The sequence below is a fragment of the Brachyistius frenatus genome, unplaced genomic scaffold (assembly GCF_029030835.1).
Source record: "Brachyistius frenatus isolate BFR_SWC_R1_liver_20210118 unplaced genomic scaffold, ASM2903083v1 Contig_9, whole genome shotgun sequence".
Lineage (NCBI taxonomy): Eukaryota > Metazoa > Chordata > Actinopteri > Embiotocidae > Brachyistius > Brachyistius frenatus.
Window position 1 is genome coordinate 6,937,018 of NW_027210608.1, and position 18,406 is coordinate 6,955,423.

The following is an 18,406-nucleotide window of genomic DNA, read 5'->3' on the forward strand; positions in this document are numbered from 1 at the left end:
GTGTGGTCCGTCTTTGAGAGTAATCACTTTGGATCTAAAATAAAGAGTTTTCAAAATATGACTACCCAAAAAGAAAAGTTGAGCCTCAGCAGAGGATAAGATGAGCCATGTGGGGCTTAATTGTGCTACTGATTATGTTGAAGTAAAATTTAAAATTTGTACCTAAAAAAAAATGAAAATGAAATTCAATAGAGGTGGCGGCATTTCTGCAAATTGAAATAGATGGTAATATTCACTGTCTTATTTTTTTTTTACCTAAATGTTCTTACCACTTTTTCCATGGGCCTGTATCCATCACAGGGTGAGTAAAATGGATGACTCTTCAAAAATGTATGGTCACATGACCAATTTTGTCTGTAGTTGCCAAGAATTAAGGGGTGGCTGAAGTTCCCCACAGGCTTGACTTACCCGGTTCTCTCTACTGGACTGTAAAAGCTGTGGTTGTAGATTTGCTGGGGCTGTTAAGTAGTCATTATATTAAGAAGGCGAGTCATGTGACGCCCTCAGACCTTGTTGGAGTCTGCTGGGGGAAGTATGGCACTCGTTGTGTTTTTCATTACTGCCGCTTTTAATTTTGTCCATTCAACACCTTTAATTTTACTAGAAGGTAAGTGTTCATCACATGTTTGCTTTCCCATTTATTTATGTTCATTTTAAAATGTTGAGTTTCCAGCAGGCGTAGTTGCCAGAATTATAATGAGATATTTTTTTTCTATCATAAACAGTGGTGACGGAAGTATTCAGGTGCTTATGCTCTGTATTAGCAACATGTTTAGTGCAGAGAAACGTCCCTGTCAATTGCAGGCCACGTACCTTTTACTGTTGTTCCTGGTAGAAGCTAATATTATTATACATATTGTTGGGGGATATGATCTATAAGAAAGCATCATATTCTATTATATCATCAAAGCTGCTTAACTGTAAAATATGAATCTGGAATTATAGCTGTCAGATAAATGCAATGAAGTGAACATTACAATTTTAAAGTAAAAAAAAAAGTACCTCAAATTTGTATTTAGGAATAGCGTTTGAGTAAATGCAGTTATTTTCCTGTCATGAATTGCTTCAGGAGTAAATCTGAAAGTTGGAAATGTTGCTTCTTTCACTGATGGTTCATTATGTGTCCAATCAGAGGAATATCACTTCAAACAGTGGCTGTCACAGGTATGTACATCACACTAACAAAGCTATGGACATTTTACACTTTATAATCTAATGAATTCTTTTATTTTGCACGCATAGATCAACAACATTTTAAAATATTCTTTTACTCTGTATGCTCTGTTGCCTTTCTGTTTTTCATGTGCAGCACAACAAAGTTTATGACAGTGAGGAGTATTACCAGCGGCTCCATGTATTCGCTCAGAATAAGAAGACAATTGATCATCATAACGCTGGGAATCACTCGTTCACAAGTAATGCACCATCTCCTGCCTCATAATGTGTAATGTCCAGACTATCACCGCAAAGGATAAACTGCCAATGTTTAAATTAAATTAGATCATATTTGAAGGTGATGAAAGGCCTGGTCTTCTCACACAGCTGTTCATTTTCAAATCTAGTGGGCCTGAACCAGTTCTCAGACATGACGTTTGAGGAGTTCAGGAAATTCTATCTTTTGACACAACCACAGGTAAAAAAAACAAAAACACGCAAGAATGCAACACTTTACGCTGCCGGTGCTTATATACAGAAAGTTTGTCTTTGGATTCCCTTTATTATTTCATGATGATCGTATCTTGCAGAACTGCTCAGCCACTAAAGGGAGTCATGTCAGCAGGACAGGTCCTTACCCCGAGATAGTAGACTGGAGGGTGAAGGGCAACTTTGTGACTCCTGTGAAGAACCAGGTAAACTCATACAGTACTGAACAACCACCACAGACCAAGAGTTTGGACGTAGCACAGCAGATGTTTATTAATATTCATGTCAAGTTGTTTTAAAGGCTAATAATTCTCCACATTCTCTTGCCTTATTAGATAGAATGCAATATATTGTGCTTGGCCAGCATGCAGTTACTCTATACAATACTTTAATTATGCTCTGTTTGGCTTCTGGTTAAGCAAAGAGTTTAACTGGAGATCTTATGCTGCATGCAATGTCTTTGCTGCTGACAAAAAGTGATCTTTCATTTATTGTTAGTTATATTAATCAATAGTCTATTTGCACAAGTACACTAGAATGCATTATTTAAAAAAGTCATGAAAGGAGCAGAAAAACCCAGTGTCACTTCGTTTCAGTGTTACAGTAGACTCTAATAAAACTCTAAACATGAGCTAAAAAAAAAAGTTTTGAACCTAAATGGAGCTGAAGAATGTACGAAAAAAAAAAGATGTAGCAGGAACTGCATTATATTTCTTTCTGTGGATCCTACAATTCCCATCATGCAACACATAACTCCAGGAGTGCCCATGTTTTTACATCCAACCTGAAGTAACCCTAATGACACATCAGGGTTACTTTTTCTGACTTTGCAAAGCTTAAACCAGCAAAACCGAAGACATCATCATACAATTTATTTAATCTGCAGGTCACATTCAAAATGAAGTAAGCCCCTTTATCGTAAATGAATCATTAGTTGTTTGAGTTATGTGGCGTTTGTGATTTAGGATTACTGTGGCAGCTGTTGGACCTTCTCTGCCACTGGCTGTCTGGAGTCAGTGATTGCTATCACCACTGGGAAGCTAATAGCTCTGGTGAGATCTTTGCATTCAGATTACAGATATCACAAGTGGCACTCCTCTTTCTCACAAAGATATTTTTAAATGAATCTGCAGAAGAAATTCATCTCAGTTTGTCTCATATCATATCAATTTTGCTGTGTCATTGATATGCATTAATAAATAGTGTTGTTTGGTTAACTCTTCAGTCTGAGCAGCAGCTGAATGACTGTGCCAAAGACTTCAACAACCATGGATGCTTGGGGTAACAATGATACATTTCCTATTCATTTTTAGGCTGCAGCATTGAGACATTTAAGTTAAAGTAGCTGCAAGAATGCTTGTGTATAGAACTTCAACTGGCTAAAAAGCTACCTGGTATGTTTCAGTGGGCTCCCCAGCCAGGCCTTTGAGTACATCAAATACAACAAAGGTCTTATGACAGAGAAGGACTATCCCTACAAAGGCCATGTAAAGTCATATTATCCTTTTTTTTTTTAAAAAATAATATGATAAAAAGAAATCACCAAACCTAAGTTTTGTCCTTCCTGTTTTAGGATGACACCTGCAATTTTAAGCCAGAACTTGCAGCTGTTTTTGTCCGAGACGTTGTCAACATAACGAGTGTGAGTGTATGAACCCGTACATTTACACTGTGAAAGAAACTGTGCAAAACTTGTGCTGTGTAAATGTCCTTTCATGAATTACTGCTTCATAACAAACTCACAAATTAGTCGCAGTTAACCATGTCATGTCAGTCACCGGGTCAGAGGACGAGACAAGAAGCAGCTTGGTGCTGAACATGGGAATTTGTCTGACATTGTGCAGGCTTTTGAATACTTGGTTACGGTCCATATCCTACATGGTTAGCATTTGAATGTATAAGATGACACACTAATAGATTTGGTGTGTCATTTACTTATTAAGATTGTCTTTTTCCTTCCACAGTATGATGAGAAGGCCATGGTTGATGCTGTGTCCCGGCTCAACCCCGTCACCTTCAGCTTTGACGCCGCAGATGACTTCATGCACTACAAAGACGGTGTTTACTCCAGGTGAGACGAGGACCTCGATAACTTCACAAACTCCTACTGTATAAATGTACTGCTATCCACAGATAATGTGCAGTCAGACATGTTCAGAGCTGTTGAGCAGTTTGAACTGTAGCTACTTTGTTTCGGATCCTTTTGCACTATTCAAATATTTATAATAAAATAATGGGATTTTTTTGTAACGCAGCAGCACAGAAGTTATTAAGTCATGGAGGAGGGTTATGGAAATAATAAGACCCACAGTCAAATCTGCAATAACCAGAATGTTGGTTGATGATTGTTTGTAGGATGCGATAGAAGAATATGAATGTGCATTTTTCTGACTTAAGAGGGAAAAACCTTCCTATATGTCATCAGATTTAGTACCCTGTGTTTGCTGTGGTGTGTTTTCACATTGCTGTTATCCCAGTATAGTGACTAGAATACACATACTCTGCTACAGTGTGCTGCCTACTGGCTATGAACATGTCCATCCCTGATATGGAGTTATTCATAAATTGAACACTGTGATGGTCTGGCGGCTCATTTGTTATGGTGCCGACAGTTATGAGGGATTTGGCTTCAATTGACTTTCTGTCCTCTCTGTCATAACTGTGCTAATAAATCACTGGCAAGACTAGAACATTTTAACCATGTTTACAGTTTTTGAACCCAGAGATGATGAAAGAGCTCTCAAGGTTTTAATCATTTAGATCTAAACAATTTCTGCAAAACAAGTGCGCAGCACATTGTGGACAGGCAGAAGGCAATGTAATATCACAAGAGGCTAGAAGCCCACTCTCCCTACAAAAGACATGCTTTATTGATCTTGTGTTGTCTGTTCAGCACTCGGTGTAAGAGCACAGCGGACAGCGTGAATCATGCAGTCCTGGCTGTGGGTTACGGCGCTGAGGAGAACGGCACACTGTATTGGATTGTGAAGAACTCTTGGGGCACAGCCTGGGGAAAGGACGGGTAAATATAGTCTGCGTGTGTATTTCAGTGTGATGACTTGTTCCTGCTTTCAAGCATCATTGACATCTTTCTTTTTTTTCTTTTTTATTCCATCAGATATTTTCTGATTGAGCGAGGAAGAAACATGTGCGGGCTGGCTGTGTGCTCTTCTTACCCTCTACCTTTAGTTTGAGGAGTAACATGGCAACCAAGTGGAGAAACTCAGGAACGTACTGGGAATTGTTCACAGATATATGGCCTTTAAAGGTCTCAGCTAAATTGAGGGATCCTAACACCTGATCTGCAGGTCTAGTTTCTGAGCTGTGTCATCCTAATAAATTAAACCGGATCATGAAAACGTGAACTATAGTTTATAAAAGTCATAAACAGAAACACATATAAGAATTTTACAGCAGATAAAGAAATGTCACATTAATACAGTCACACAGAGCTACTGTCGAACCACATTCTTGTGCCTTTAGCTGTGGTACTACAATAAACTGTGCATGCATCTAAGTAGTTTGACTTTCCTGCATATTTAAAGGTGTTACTTTAAAACACTTTTTTTTTTTTTAACCATTCAGTCCGTCTCATAATAATAAATCCGATCTCTTTAGTGCAGCCACAGATTACTCAAGTGCATTTATATCGTACTTGGTATTATATATGTATATAAAGTGATGGTTGGTCTGTTTTCATGAGTTTTTTTGTTTTTCCTAAAGCTGAAAAAATAAAATGAAAACATAATGGCAATGATTTGCATCATACATGGAGGTTTGTCCAAATTACCTCACTGGCTTTACCAAATGTATTTTGTGTTTGAATTTGTTACAAACATCAATCTTTGTGTCTAGTCATGACTGTTAGTTATCTTTTGAAAGCACAGTGAGTGTTTTCTCTTTGTTAAAGGCTTAGAAGTTGTTTTTATTTCAATTGTTGTATAATGTGAGTGTTGTGGAGCTCGTTGAGACAGTTACTGGTAATTAGTATTCTTGTACAGAAATTTGGAGTACAAGTCTGTAGTTATTAAAATAACAGTACTAGTAGTGACTTTGCAGATTTATTTGACATGCCCACTGAGCAGCAGACATTAGTCAGGTGACAAACGTATGGCATCTCCTCTATGGGTCATTGACCTAATTTTGAACTGACTGGCCTCTGTGGTTCTGGTAAATGTCTGCCGGCCCGTCAGAAGGTTCACCGAGCTTAAAATGTACAAATCTTTGCATACATGCAAAGGTACTGACAAGCTGCTTCTCTCAGACTCAGACTCAGACTCAGACTTAACAAAATTTGGGGTGGCCATGCACAAAGGGCCCTGTAAGAAGTCAGCTCACATGTCAGTGTTTTGCTAATAAACTATTTTAACCTAATGCTTTTGGGTAGGTTTATTTTTCCCATTATCAGTGATGACTTCTTATTTGTCTGTGTGCATGAGTGTGTTTGTCCCATACGGTCCATGGTTTGTCCTCTGGGTAATTACTATTTTCAGTTTTAAATGAGCATGTAAAAATGTTGGCAGTATGTGCCAATCAACTATTTACTGTTTAAATGTAAACAAATGTGTCAGTGTTATGCATAAATAAACCCAAATTATCGATATGAGCCAAGTTTATTTCAGCTTCCTATCACTACAATTGCCCAATTCGGCCGTTAGGTGGCGACATTATCCCAGCAACAGCTGACAGTCGGAGTAACCGATCAGATGTCAATCAAATTGTAAGACGTCCATTGGTTGGTGGCAGCAGAGAACGTCCTCTTCATCCTGGTGACGTACAAAAGTCAACCAATGAGCTGCTAGGATTCTGTTTCACAACATAGGGGGGGCGGGGCTAGTTACAAAACATCTCGCATGTGGCGCCAATAGTCCCTCTCCTCTATTATCATTTACATCACAGGTATCAGCTGCCAGGTGCGCATATCTCGCCTTGTTTCGTACAAACACTCTCACTGATAGTTTTAAATTCTCTAATATGGCGACAAGACGAACAAAACGCAAAGCTGTAACGAAGGTACAGTTGTTACTGGTAATGTTTTGAACGTTGTTTCGTTTTGTTAAACTCTCAGCTTGTCCGTGTTCGCTGGAGCAGAAATAGCATCACAGCTAGTTAAGTTTAGAAGCTGAGCAAACTTTTGGACCTCTGTAAAATAGGATTTATCAGTAAGGCAGACGTCGGCAAAAAATTGTGAATGAAGTGTTTCGTACGTGTCGTTTTTGAGTAAGTTGAATGAGTCTGCGTGTTAATGTCTTTGGCCAGTTGTTTATTTAATAGTCAACAATGAACACCGGACAGGAATTGACACCGGATGATATCGAAGCAACAGTCCGACGTTCATCTCGAAATGCTCCGGGCCCGAAACGCCTCCAGTACTCCCCTGAGGACAGCACAGCTGAAACGCCCAGCAAGAAAAATGTAAGAGGGTCTTCAGAAACAACAACATGAAGTCGTTTTGTTTTTTTACTTTGTTAACATGCCCTTATTTCCTTCTTAGAGAGCAAAACGCTACGTTGCAAAAAGCAGCCAGAATAAGAAACCAAAAGATGAAGCGGATGTTGAAAACAGTGATGTGGAGCATACATTTGTAAGTACAAAACGTCTGCGCAGTTTATCAAGGAAGTCTCTGTGTTTTATTTACTTTGTGTGTGTAAATGTTGTCGCACCATGTAAACATACGTGTCAAATACACGCCAACACCCCGACTTCTTGAATGTAAAATGACAAATCAGCGGTGTGTCTTTGTGCCACAGGACGGACACGGAGGACTTTCTCTCTATGAACTGGAGCGACTGGAGAACATCAGACAGAACCAAGCATTTTTGTCCTCCATCAACTTGGTCCAGGTAGGTTGACAGGTGGCGGAGTCTCAACCGCAATGCTGACCTTGGGACACAGCTGGATGTCATTGAAACGCTTACACTTTTAATACGTGTATACGAATAGTCCACATCTCATTCAAACTGACAACTAGAACAACCGATGGCATTTAAACCAAGCAGAAGTCTCAATATTTAACTGGTCATGCTGTGATCAATCCAGACAAATATGACCGTACAACAGGACAAAGAAGGAAATGTAACATGCCACTGTATTGAAATTACACTTATCCTCGTTAAGACAGGAGATATGAGACAATTTATAGATTTTTTTTTTTTTTACTTTTAGATAATGTTGGTCAGAGTTGTTTATTTTATTCAAATTTGGAGTCATGTATACACTCCGTTCACCGTGACCATGTTGTGGCTCATTCCTTTTGCCATTTTTGAACAAACAGGACGAATATTAATGTTCTTTTGTCCAAAGGCTACTGAGGAGTTGAAGCAGTTGTCTCGGCCAAAGCCATCGCAGAGAGGTCTCATGAGGTACGGTCGTCTGCCAAGCTTTTACTACAAACCTCTTTACTCTTTGAGTTGTCAGTATTTTCTGGATAAAAGAGTTTAGGGGAAGCATGACACTGGATGTGATTGGTGAGCTGCAGAACAGATTAGTGTTCAGTGTGTTTTCACGTGTCATGTATGGAACATTATTGTACCCTTATAACTTACTGTGTGTGTACTGGTTTTTGAATTTGATTTAAGCAGACACGCAGTTAAAAGTAAAAAGTGTAAGAAATGCTTAAACAGGCGATTGATGACAAAAGATAAACTGGTGTGTTTAGTAATTAGTGGTCATTCAGTAAAAATGTTACTTTTTTCTTAAAGGTAAAAGAGAAAGAAGTTGTCTGAAGACGTCACTTTTGGCTCCTTTTTTGTTCGTTATAGTCATTAAAAACGAGGGGGAAAAAAAACTGTCTGCTTGATGTCACTTGTTGTAGTTGTTTAATTTCTGTGGTTGCAGGCAGGCTGCTGTAAAGGAAGTGCTGCCAGCTCGCAAATCACTGCGCCTCCAAAATAAAGAGGCAGAGGTCTTGACACTTCCCCCTGAACCCAGGGATACGCTCATCCATGAGAGGGTACTAACTAATGAATAACCTAAAATACACGTGCCGTGTCTTTGGTCTTCCTGACCATTCTTTTTTCTTTTTTTTTGTGCTTGTGTTACTCACTTTAGTTTTTTTTTTGAATTTGCTTTTAAAGTCTTCACAAGTCAAGAAGCCCCATGGCCCGCTGACCATGGGACCAGTCAACATGGAAGAGGGAAACGAGCTGCCTTCACAGTTCGTTAAACTGTGCTGCGAGGTAGGCGTCACCTTTGTGGGCTATTACGTGGTGTCATGTTCCCATTACGTCTCCGATTGCACACTTTGTCTCCCGACAACCACAGTTTAAACTAGAAGCAGATTTTTTTTTGTAAAACCTTTTACTTGTTTTATTTTTTACCTAAAATCATAAATCTGTGTTGCGCTGTTTAGTTGTGGACATCAGCTGAAGAACACCGAATGATATTAAAAGTTAGAAATAATTTGGAGTAGCTGCACATACCTTCAGATATGCAGCCTTGCATGTTTTGCTGGCGTAGTATTTGCGCTGAATCGGTAGATTTTAAAATTGCTTCTCTTTTCACAGGACTCGGCAAAAGAAAGAAAGATGGCGCTGGATCTGAAAGAGTAAGAGTAGACGTTTGGATTCAGACGTCAGCCTGCTGCTCAGCTTACAAAGAAGGGCCGGCTCCTTCTCTGAGGCTATATTAGTTGTTTTAGAGCTCCATACTTTGATGGTCACTTTTTTTTGTTGTTGTTGTAAACAGCTGATAATGCTCATACAGGTGGATAAAACTCGACACTGATGTCTTAACACAGGTACCGCGCTGCACTGAAGAACATGACGATAACTGAGGAAAAAGTGGCCAAAGTGGTGAAGGATCGCATCTTCTCTGCAGCCTTCCACCCCTGCAGCAGCAGCCTGCTGATGGCTGCAGGAGACAAGTGGGGCAAAGTGGGACTCTGGAAGTTGGTGAGTTTGTTTTGCTCCAAGTACAACCTGGTGTTTGACCACTAGAGGACAAGAAGTGTGCTCAAAACAGGCTCCAAGCAAATGATTTTTATACCTTCGTATCTGCATAGATCGGACTGTTAACACATCAGTAAACAACAACAGAAACACGTCGCCGGCAAGTGTTTTCTGTCTCTGTTAATCTTGGTCTGAGCTTTCCTGAAAGTCCAGTCACGTTAATGCAGTTTTAAATGTCAAAACAGTCATCCAGCGAGCGCTACGTACGCCCCCGCCCCGCCCCCGTTTAATTACCTGCATGTGCGTGTTGTTTCAGGGTGCTGAGTGGGGTGACGACGGTGTGCTGCTCTTTGAGCCCCACACTCGTCCGGTGGGCTGCATAGCGTTCTCCAGCGCTCGGCCCTCGCAGCTGCTGAGCCTCAGCTATGACGGATCTCTGCGCTGCATGGATGTTGAGAAGGCTGTTTTCGATGACGTAAGATACCTTTTGTTTCCGCGACAATGAACGACGACTTTTGAATTATTACCTGTCCGGCGGATTGCGTCCCTCAGTAGTTGAGGTACGGTAGACCACTTCTGAAGAAGTGTGGATGTTCTCCCAGGTGTATGATATTGAAGATGGCCTGAAGACGTTCGACTTCCTGTCACATGACTGTTCGACACTAGTGGTCGGGAACTGGTATGGAGACGTTTCCATTGTTGACAGGCGCACTGCAGGGTGAGTTGTACTGTTGTCAGACTGACGATAGTAGTAGTAATAAAAAAATAAAATAAAAAAATGTTACGATAAAGTTAAAGATTGACAGTATAATTGGAACAATGTGACCTTTCTTGCTCACAGATAAACATTTGAATAAACACGTTGTTTATTTTCTCTGCAGGAACTCCCACGAGTCTCTCCACTCGTTGGACCCCAAGACTCTGCGCTGTGTTAGTGTTCATCCTTTACAGAAGCAGTACTTCGCAGTGGCAGAAAGCAAGTACGGCTGATGTTTTAACTATTACTTATTGACTTTGTGTTTCACTATTTTGTGTCGGGCTGTATTTTCGTTGATATTAAATGGATGTTTTGATCTCGTCTGCAGGGTAGTGAGCATTTATGACAGCCGGTGCCTCAAGAAGACTAAAAGCCAGGCAGTCTCCCAGCTGCGCGGCCACTCTTTGAGCATATCCAGCGCTTATTTCTCCCCTTGCACTGGGAACAGAGTTCTCACCTCCTGTATGGATAACCACATAAGGTGAAAGTAGTACCTCGTACATTCTGTTCTACTCTGTTTATTTTTTCAGTCCCAGCTCAATGTCTGCCTGAACTTTTTTTTTTATTTATTTATTTTTTTACAGGATATATGACACATCTGCAATGACCACTAACCCTCCCTTGCTGACAACTATCAGGTACGTCCAATCAGTTTACCTGAAACTTATAATTAAGGGCTATTAGGGCTAACTGTGGCTCATTTTTATGTTGAACCTGAACTTACTAACAGACGCGTCTCCATTTGCAGACATGACATGCACACAGGCCGCTGGCTGTCCAAACTATCAGCAGTGTGGGACCCCAAACGGGAAGACTGCTTCGTGGTGGGGAGCATGATGAAGCCTCGGAGGGTGCAGGTTTTCCACGAAAGCGGTCAACCCCAGCACTCCTTCACAGACAACGAGAACCTCAGCACAGTGCTGTCCATCACTGCTTTCCACCCCACAAACAATGCCCTCCTGGGGGGCAATGCATCAGGACGCCTGCATGTCTTTTCCAGCTAAAGGAAGGACCAAGAAGCAGTGGACCAACAACATCAGCGCGCTGCTGCAGGGAAGGTAGAGCAAGTAAATAGTTTGGTCATAGTCAGGGTGTGCAGATAAAGTGTAGGCTGATTTCTCAATGCTGGAAACTGCACAAGTGTGATGATATGACCTTTTGCGTCTATAGCGAAGTAACGTAATGTATTGAAATAACAGGATCAAGTCGCTAGTTCATGTTCAGAGAGATGTTGGACTTAGTTACAATATAAACATTCCCACATGTTCAGGAAACACGCTATTAGTAACAAAACATCAGAATTTTCTTTCTCACGGTTTCCAACAAAATAGACATTTATTGCTATTTTTTTTTAGTAGGACGTGTCTTGCTCTTTTCTTTTTTGTTGGGACACTGACTAACCAACTGTTGGACCTTTTCAGACAAGGTGAATATAATATCACAAAATGATCTCTGAGTCAACTTATGTAAAATGTTTAAACGCAATCAACTACTTTGTTTTATACATCATCCATTTTTGGTCAGTGTTTGCAGACTTGTTTAATTTCTGTTAGGAATAATCCTGATTACTTCCAGTCTAAATGAAAAAGCAACTGTTTGACAATATTGATTTCCAAATATCTTCCAGAACCCAAACAATTTCTTCAGTGGGTTCCCTCCATTGTTTGTTTGTGGAACAGTAAAAGGGCAAAAGTGTTTAGGTTGTGAAAAGTGCCTGTTGAAAAATTGTGTTCATTTTCTGTTTTTTTATTTTTCTATAATTTTATAAAGCAAACAGAATAAATAGACATTTGTAATACTAAGCATTTTGATTGATTCCGTTTCCCTCAACAGTGATATCTTTGTCACCTGAAGATGGCAGTAGTGTAACATAAAAGAATAACATGTATTAGCATTGACTGCACGGATTTCCAGCAAGGACACCGAAACAGGCCTCATGGTGCTGATCTGGGTAATATTTTTCAAATTTGTTGCCTTTCTTTGCTTCATCTGTGAGGTCAGAATTGAACTCGTAGCCAGACGAGCTGCCAGATGTCAAGAATAGATAATATTTATTCATAAATAGATTACACCAGTCTTCAGTCAGTGATTGGAAATAAGCAGTCTCGTTTGGAGGTAATAAATGCAGAACACATGCTTACAGAGACATTTCCATGTGCAGGGCCATGGGACAGGAAGGAAGTGTACAGTAGGACCATGTCTGAGGCCTTGTTCCTGTTTACATGATTCAGGAAATTAAAAACAACGAGTTGCCTGTCAGTGGAACTGTCACGCCTCTTCAAGTTCAAGTGATCTGGAACAGATTAAAGCAACTGAAAACGATCCATGTGTGAATCTGCATTGCACAAAGAAAGGTTCGGGTTGTTGAAAATGCTACTTCTGCTCTTCAAATTGGCTAAAAATCGATCTTCCGCTGTCATAACTTGGGTGGACTGTCAGAGGTGTTCACTTCTTTTTACACTTTCGCTTTTGCCAAAGAAAACTTCATCCAACCAGTTTTCTATGAATTCAGTAAAGGAAGAGCAGACTAAGATTAGGCAACCAAACAGGATTTACATGAAAACGTATGTTTTGACAATAGATATTCTGTAGAAGTGTCTTTGTACCACAGAGCGTTACCGACCACTGTGGGCAGTCTGGAGTAGCGGCGACTGGTCCTTCACACATGCATCTACAGGCGGTTTTACCTTCAGAGAGGATTTAAAAAAAAAAGTTTTACATCTAGGAGGCGAACATTAGTTTGCAGTTTACAGTTATTGATATTCAGTACATAATCTGTAATATTTATTGCTCAGATTATGTTGCCAATTTTTTTCATACACATGAACATAAAGGTAGGTTAAAAAGCCAAGTTTCTGCTTGGATGGCCATTTTCTTTTCACCCTGATTTGATCACCTAACGGGAATCAAAAACCTCTACACACCCTTTGAGTGAAAGAGAACACAAGTAATCATGTAGTCTGGAGACTGACTCCAAAATACAAGTGTTTTGTTTCTAAATTAAATATAAATATATCACTCAATATTTCTGTTGATCATCCAACTTAAAACTAAAAGGGAAAAAGACAAAGAATTATGAATACTTTGGGTCTTTTTTTTTTTTTTTTTTTTTTTTTTTTTACTTTGTTCAAAAATAAAATCGTTAACTTTCAACCTAATGGGTTTTTCCTTTTCAGAAAGATTTGAATATTAATACAGTAACTTTTTAAACTGCCTGCTGTATAGGCACCTGCATAACCAAAATCCCTCAGCCAATCACTATCCTGAACCATCGCTCTTGTTGCATAAATACATTAAGATACATTGTAGTGTACCATCTGATGGGGTTGTATTAGAACTGGCACTCTGCACATACACATACTGTATATCCTGTAGAACCACTTGCAGTCTTGATGAGAGGACGTTACTGTCAAAAGACTCAACTGGTTCTGTTGCTGTGGGCTTTAAAGATGCTCTTTAGCCTCCCCTGTGAAGTATCATTGGTAATAAGGCTGGAGAAGGAAGCAGACTATTTGAGTTTCCATCTGTTGACGCAAACTGACAGAAGCATGAGACAACAGAGGTTTCTTTGGTCGGTGTGATGGTGATGAAGGTTGTAGTCTGACATAAACATGACGTATCTCAGGCTCTCTTGTAAGTGAGTGCAGGGCTGTCAAACCAAATTTCCACTGTATAAATGATGCTTCAAGTACATTAAAAGTCACTGTGAGGAAATCTCAAATCTGGTAGCGAGACAGCAGTTGGTACAAAAATGGAAACATGATTTGAGTATACTCAGCTTTTACAGATGACTGCATGGGCTAAACAAAGTTAAAAACAAACTCTTAACTATATACTGGGGAAAAGAGCACTAGTTTTTGCACTTTACAAAGATAAAACAAGGTCAAATTTCCCTTAATGGAAAGGATGTCTGTTTTTTTTAATTTTTTTTTTTTATATATTAACTGTATTGCACATCAAGATGAACTCCTCCTACAGACTGCGGGAGTCAAACAACTAACCAAACACTTGACTATCACTACAACGCTAGCTCACATAGTCCCATCACCTTTACAACTACTGTAAAAGTAACTACGGCAAAGTGACGGATGTTCCTCACACACACAGACGTTGATTGTAGTTATCAGCGTTATTTGGCTGCTATTCGATAAACAGTAAACCTATAACCTCCATTAGTTACTTATATCCTTAGAAAGGCTTGATTTATAGTCATACAACTTTATTAATCCTCTAGTGTCTGGACAAAAATGGTCATGTGGGCACACTTAACAGACCACAAACAAAGTCACGCTTACTACAAAAATAATCATTCAAGCCTTCGGACAGGGCAGCACCCACATCACACCGGGGTCAAATAGCGACTGCAACTACATTTTTTTTTTTTTTTTTTTTTTTAGCAGTTATTTAAATTGATGTGGGGGTTAATTATATCTGCCTAAGAACTCTATGAAACAAACATTAATATTTCAAATACTATTTGACTCGTCTACATTCAATAAGTGCAGCTTTTTTTTTCACACTTTCTCTAACCCCTCCCCCCAGATACCGGTCCATCAACATCAACAGCATTGTTGTTGTCTGATGAGCTCGACTTGCCCCCCCCCCCATCTCATTTTCTCTCAAAACTTCACTCAAACTCTCAGGTCCCGCAACACGCACACCAACACTTCAGGTCGTCCCGTCTTACAGCAACGTCACAACATATCAGTTGATACAAAAATAAAGGCAACTATTATCTGTGGTTGAATAAGTGAGTGTCTGTTAGATTTGTTTAAATTAAACCCTGTGACTTTGTGTAAAAAATAAAAGAGCTTGAAATGACCTGAATTTCTAAAATAAAATGTGTTTCCCTTTCCTCGTAGTGATGGTCAAACATTAGAAACAAGGCTCTTCAGGGGACAGTCCGTGGCCTGTGACAGGAACTCCTTCCTGGGGGAAGCTGAGCTGATATTAGGGACAGGGATGCCATCTTTTTCTGTTTCCCTCCCCCATCTTCTGTTTGTCATGTGTGTCCCGTGTCCATCAGTGGAGGCCTGTGTTGGAATCATTCGGTCTGTGCATCATTCACTTCACCTCACTTGCTGACGAGGAACCCTCCCATCCATCGTAACTTACAGGCGAACCAGCGCCGCAGAGGGCAGAAGTATTCAAAGTGGAACTGCTGGAACTCGGGCGTCTTACGGATGTCCCTCAGGAAGGCGATGTCCAAGTCTGACTCTGTCAGCATGATGAGGAGCAGCAGCAGCGCGAACAGAAGTCCGATGGTAACCAGGAACAGACGCAGCACGCTCAGGATGAACTTGTTGAGCTCCTCCACGTCGCTCGGTGGTGACGGCCTGCTCCTGACCATACGCAGCGCTCTTCTGCCGGGCCTGAAGTCCGCCGCCTGCCCCTCCCTCGACGTCCCCGCCTCCGCCTCCTGGTCCTCATCGACGCTGCAGGGAGCACCGTTGAGGTGCCGAGCCGAGGGCATCTCCATCCCGTGTTCCGCTACGGGGGTCGGCAGCACGCTGTCCGACGGGCTGTAGGCCTCGTCGGAGATGACGGCTGACGTGCTCGCCTCGCTGCGATCCACCATCTGGCCCCGGGATGGCATGAAGCAGTCGCCATGGGAGACGGAGCGCACGGGCGTGGAGTGGGCGCTGTCTCGAAGTGACTCCAGACCTGATACACGGAGCACAGGACAGCAGTTAATTAGAGAGGTGTAATATTTAATCACTCGGAGGTATTGCGGTGGTACCTGCAGACTTTACTGTGAAGAGAGATCCTGACATGAGGTGTTTATAAAAAAAAAAATGTTTAACCTTCCATAAAAAATATAGTAAATGTAAAACTTTGATGAAACCCAAGCAATCAGGAAAAACAAAATATAATATGTGCAGCTGAAGGTGCAGTAACATGAAGTTTAAAGCACAATTATTTTATACTAACAATTAACATGCTGCACAAAGAGATCCAGCAGATAAATGCAACTTCTTCAGATGCGGTAAACTAAGATCCGGTTTAAAAGAAAGATGAAACCAATGTTTTAGGATGTGGGGTTTACATCAGTATGTGTGGTGTGGTACAGTGGGTTGCCCAGGTCAAAAGGTCGGCGGTCCACATGCTGAGGTGTCTTGGCTGAGCACCTTGCATGGTGGCTCTGCCACCACTGGTGTTTCAATGAGTGGGTGAATTGGAGGCAAAATGTAAAGTGCTTTGAGATCGCCAATATAATTAATATAATTTAATATAATTGCAGACCATTTACAACTTAACCCACTCAAAGGTGTACATCAAACTTCATTACAGTTTACAGTGTTGTTACACCTCCACGCCAGGCATTATGTTACGTCGGTCCCATTCTTTTGAATGCAGTGTTTTCAGGAACGGCTTGCTGCAAAGTGAAAGGTTAAAGGTCAAGGTCACTGTGACCTCACAAAACATACCTACAGGCTGCTGCCCATCAAGTTGTTTGCATTCGCTGATATGCGAGTGATGGATTGAAATAACAGCTGTAGCTGTTTATGGCGATGAGTCGACAAACGCAGGCGGCACAGTGCTGCGTAAGCCCGTGGTTCTACATGGGAACATGTGATGACCGCTAATGATCAGCCTCGTAGCCAGTGAGTGTAGTTCAAAAAGGGGAATTAGGACGCCTCGAAAAGGACTCCTTACTACGTCTACAAGTCACTGATGCAAATGTGAGCACATAGAACGTATCCCATAAAGCGCTTAAAAGAAGAGGTCCAAGGGGAAATGATGTTCCTCATTAATTCATCCTGAAGCAAAGATTCCCTCAGCCTCGTCTGGAGCGTGGCTGGCCGGGCTGCCAGAACATTCAGGGACACCGAGCTCTGTTGAGCACCGTGACGACATTTCTGATTCTGATATAGCCAGAAGGGGAAGCCTGATTTGTTTGTAATGGCTAGCTTGTCACAACATTTGCTCAAGAAACAGATCCTCTCCTCCCTTCATGTAATCTATGCCCGAATGAAACACTTACAAGTGGCAACTCTACGTGAAAAGTAAACATGAAACACAAGAACAACGTCCTCTAAGAACTTAATCAGCTTACTTCATCCTCATTACTTTCACAGCTTCTTTCTAGAAGTTAATCACAATGTCAACTTTTAAACTTTGATAACCACAGCAGTAGACTTAAACAACATCTTATTAGATAATCTCATAATGATGTGATGTTCATTTGGGTTTTGGCATTAGAGAAACATACAGCGTGTCTATATTTGGGTCAAACATCACTAAGAGAAAGTCATCCAGTTTGAAAAATGTCTGAGCCGATACTACATGAAGCCAGCGGTCCATAATCCTGTATGATTAAACCAGCCTTGTTTTTTTTTTTTTTACCTGCACAGCCGGCTGCAGGGCTGCAGCCATGAAACTGGGGTGGGACAGCTAGTCTGGAAGGAGTCCTGGAGTTCTGTACTGACCCGGGACCAGAGCCTGAGGTAGAAGATCCCCCAGGGAGGGCAGGGAAGAGCGGTAGGACCCCCAGAGCCTTGCCCAACAGCCTGGGTCCCAGAGACAGCACACGCACCTTCACATCCCGATAACAATGGTTGATCATACGCAAGTGAACGTTCACCTTGGTCTTGATCCGGATCAGACACTTCACCATGATTCAAAGGGAGCAAAAAAAAAAAACAAAAAACAACCACCCGTTTAACCTTCACTGTGTTTCAACACAGTTTTGCTGCTTTCTTTCGTTAGTCTGGCTTTCTTCAAACCGTCTTTTCGTCCGCTGTCTGTCTTTATGTCCGACTGTGGCTGGCAGTGCAAACTTCCCCGCAGTGAGCTCCCACACGCTGGCAGGCAGGCAGGCAGGCTGACAGTCGTGGACACGCAGAAAGACAGTCAAAGAGTGAAAGACAAGGCTCAGGAATGCGCGCCACTTGTGCCACAGCGCCCCTCGCCTCCCCACCCCTGCTGCTGGCTGTGACACACGCAGCATGGCCCCTGACAGCAGGTGCTATTTTCAGGCTGAGATATTATTACCAGTGTAAATACCAGCGCAGACAGAGCAACAGGACAAAACACGGAGGGGTTTGTTTCGCTGTTGCAACATTGGGGTGAAATGTCAGAAACAGTTCCCCATGTCCCTGACGAGAGACGAAGA

The 18,406-nt window shown here is 41.3% G+C and overlaps 3 protein-coding genes across 4 annotated transcripts in view; 2 read left to right on the forward strand and 1 right to left on the reverse strand.

Annotated features, from left to right (window-relative positions):
* The first annotated feature begins 148 nt into the window (after positions 1–148).
* On the forward strand, positions 149–6,205 carry LOC138616307 (pro-cathepsin H-like). Its single transcript, XM_069690524.1, has 13 exons — positions 149–607; positions 1,133–1,164; positions 1,310–1,415; positions 1,563–1,633; positions 1,746–1,850; positions 2,610–2,696; positions 2,870–2,925; positions 3,050–3,131; positions 3,218–3,286; positions 3,609–3,715; positions 4,538–4,666; positions 4,763–5,840; positions 5,974–6,205. Exons 1-12 carry the CDS (start codon positions 535–537, stop codon positions 4,836–4,838), a joined length of 993 nt encoding a protein of 330 aa, XP_069546625.1. The 5' UTR covers positions 149–534; the 3' UTR covers positions 4,839–5,840; positions 5,974–6,205.
* A 332-nt stretch (positions 6,206–6,537) lies between these two features.
* Positions 6,538–11,571, forward strand: wdr76 (WD repeat domain 76). The gene is made up of 15 exons (XM_069690527.1): positions 6,538–6,657; positions 6,940–7,059; positions 7,139–7,228; positions 7,395–7,487; positions 7,948–8,006; positions 8,482–8,596; positions 8,721–8,822; positions 9,150–9,190; positions 9,383–9,536; positions 9,850–10,008; positions 10,136–10,251; positions 10,415–10,513; positions 10,619–10,771; positions 10,875–10,928; positions 11,039–11,571. The coding sequence occupies exons 1-15, from the start codon at positions 6,619–6,621 to the stop codon at positions 11,292–11,294; spliced, it is 1,650 nt and encodes a 549-aa protein (XP_069546628.1). The 5' UTR covers positions 6,538–6,618; the 3' UTR covers positions 11,295–11,571.
* Positions 11,572–12,015: 444 nt separating this feature from the next.
* LOC138616308 (FERM domain-containing protein 5-like) overlaps positions 12,016–18,406 on the reverse strand; it is a 65,075-nt gene continuing 58,684 nt past the window's right edge. For both annotated transcript variants that reach the window (XM_069690525.1, XM_069690526.1), the window contains one exon: positions 12,016–15,954. In XM_069690525.1, coding sequence (XP_069546626.1) covers positions 15,365–15,954 — 590 coding nt within the window. In that variant the 3' untranslated portion in view covers positions 12,016–15,364. The remainder of the gene's footprint in view (positions 15,955–18,406) is intronic.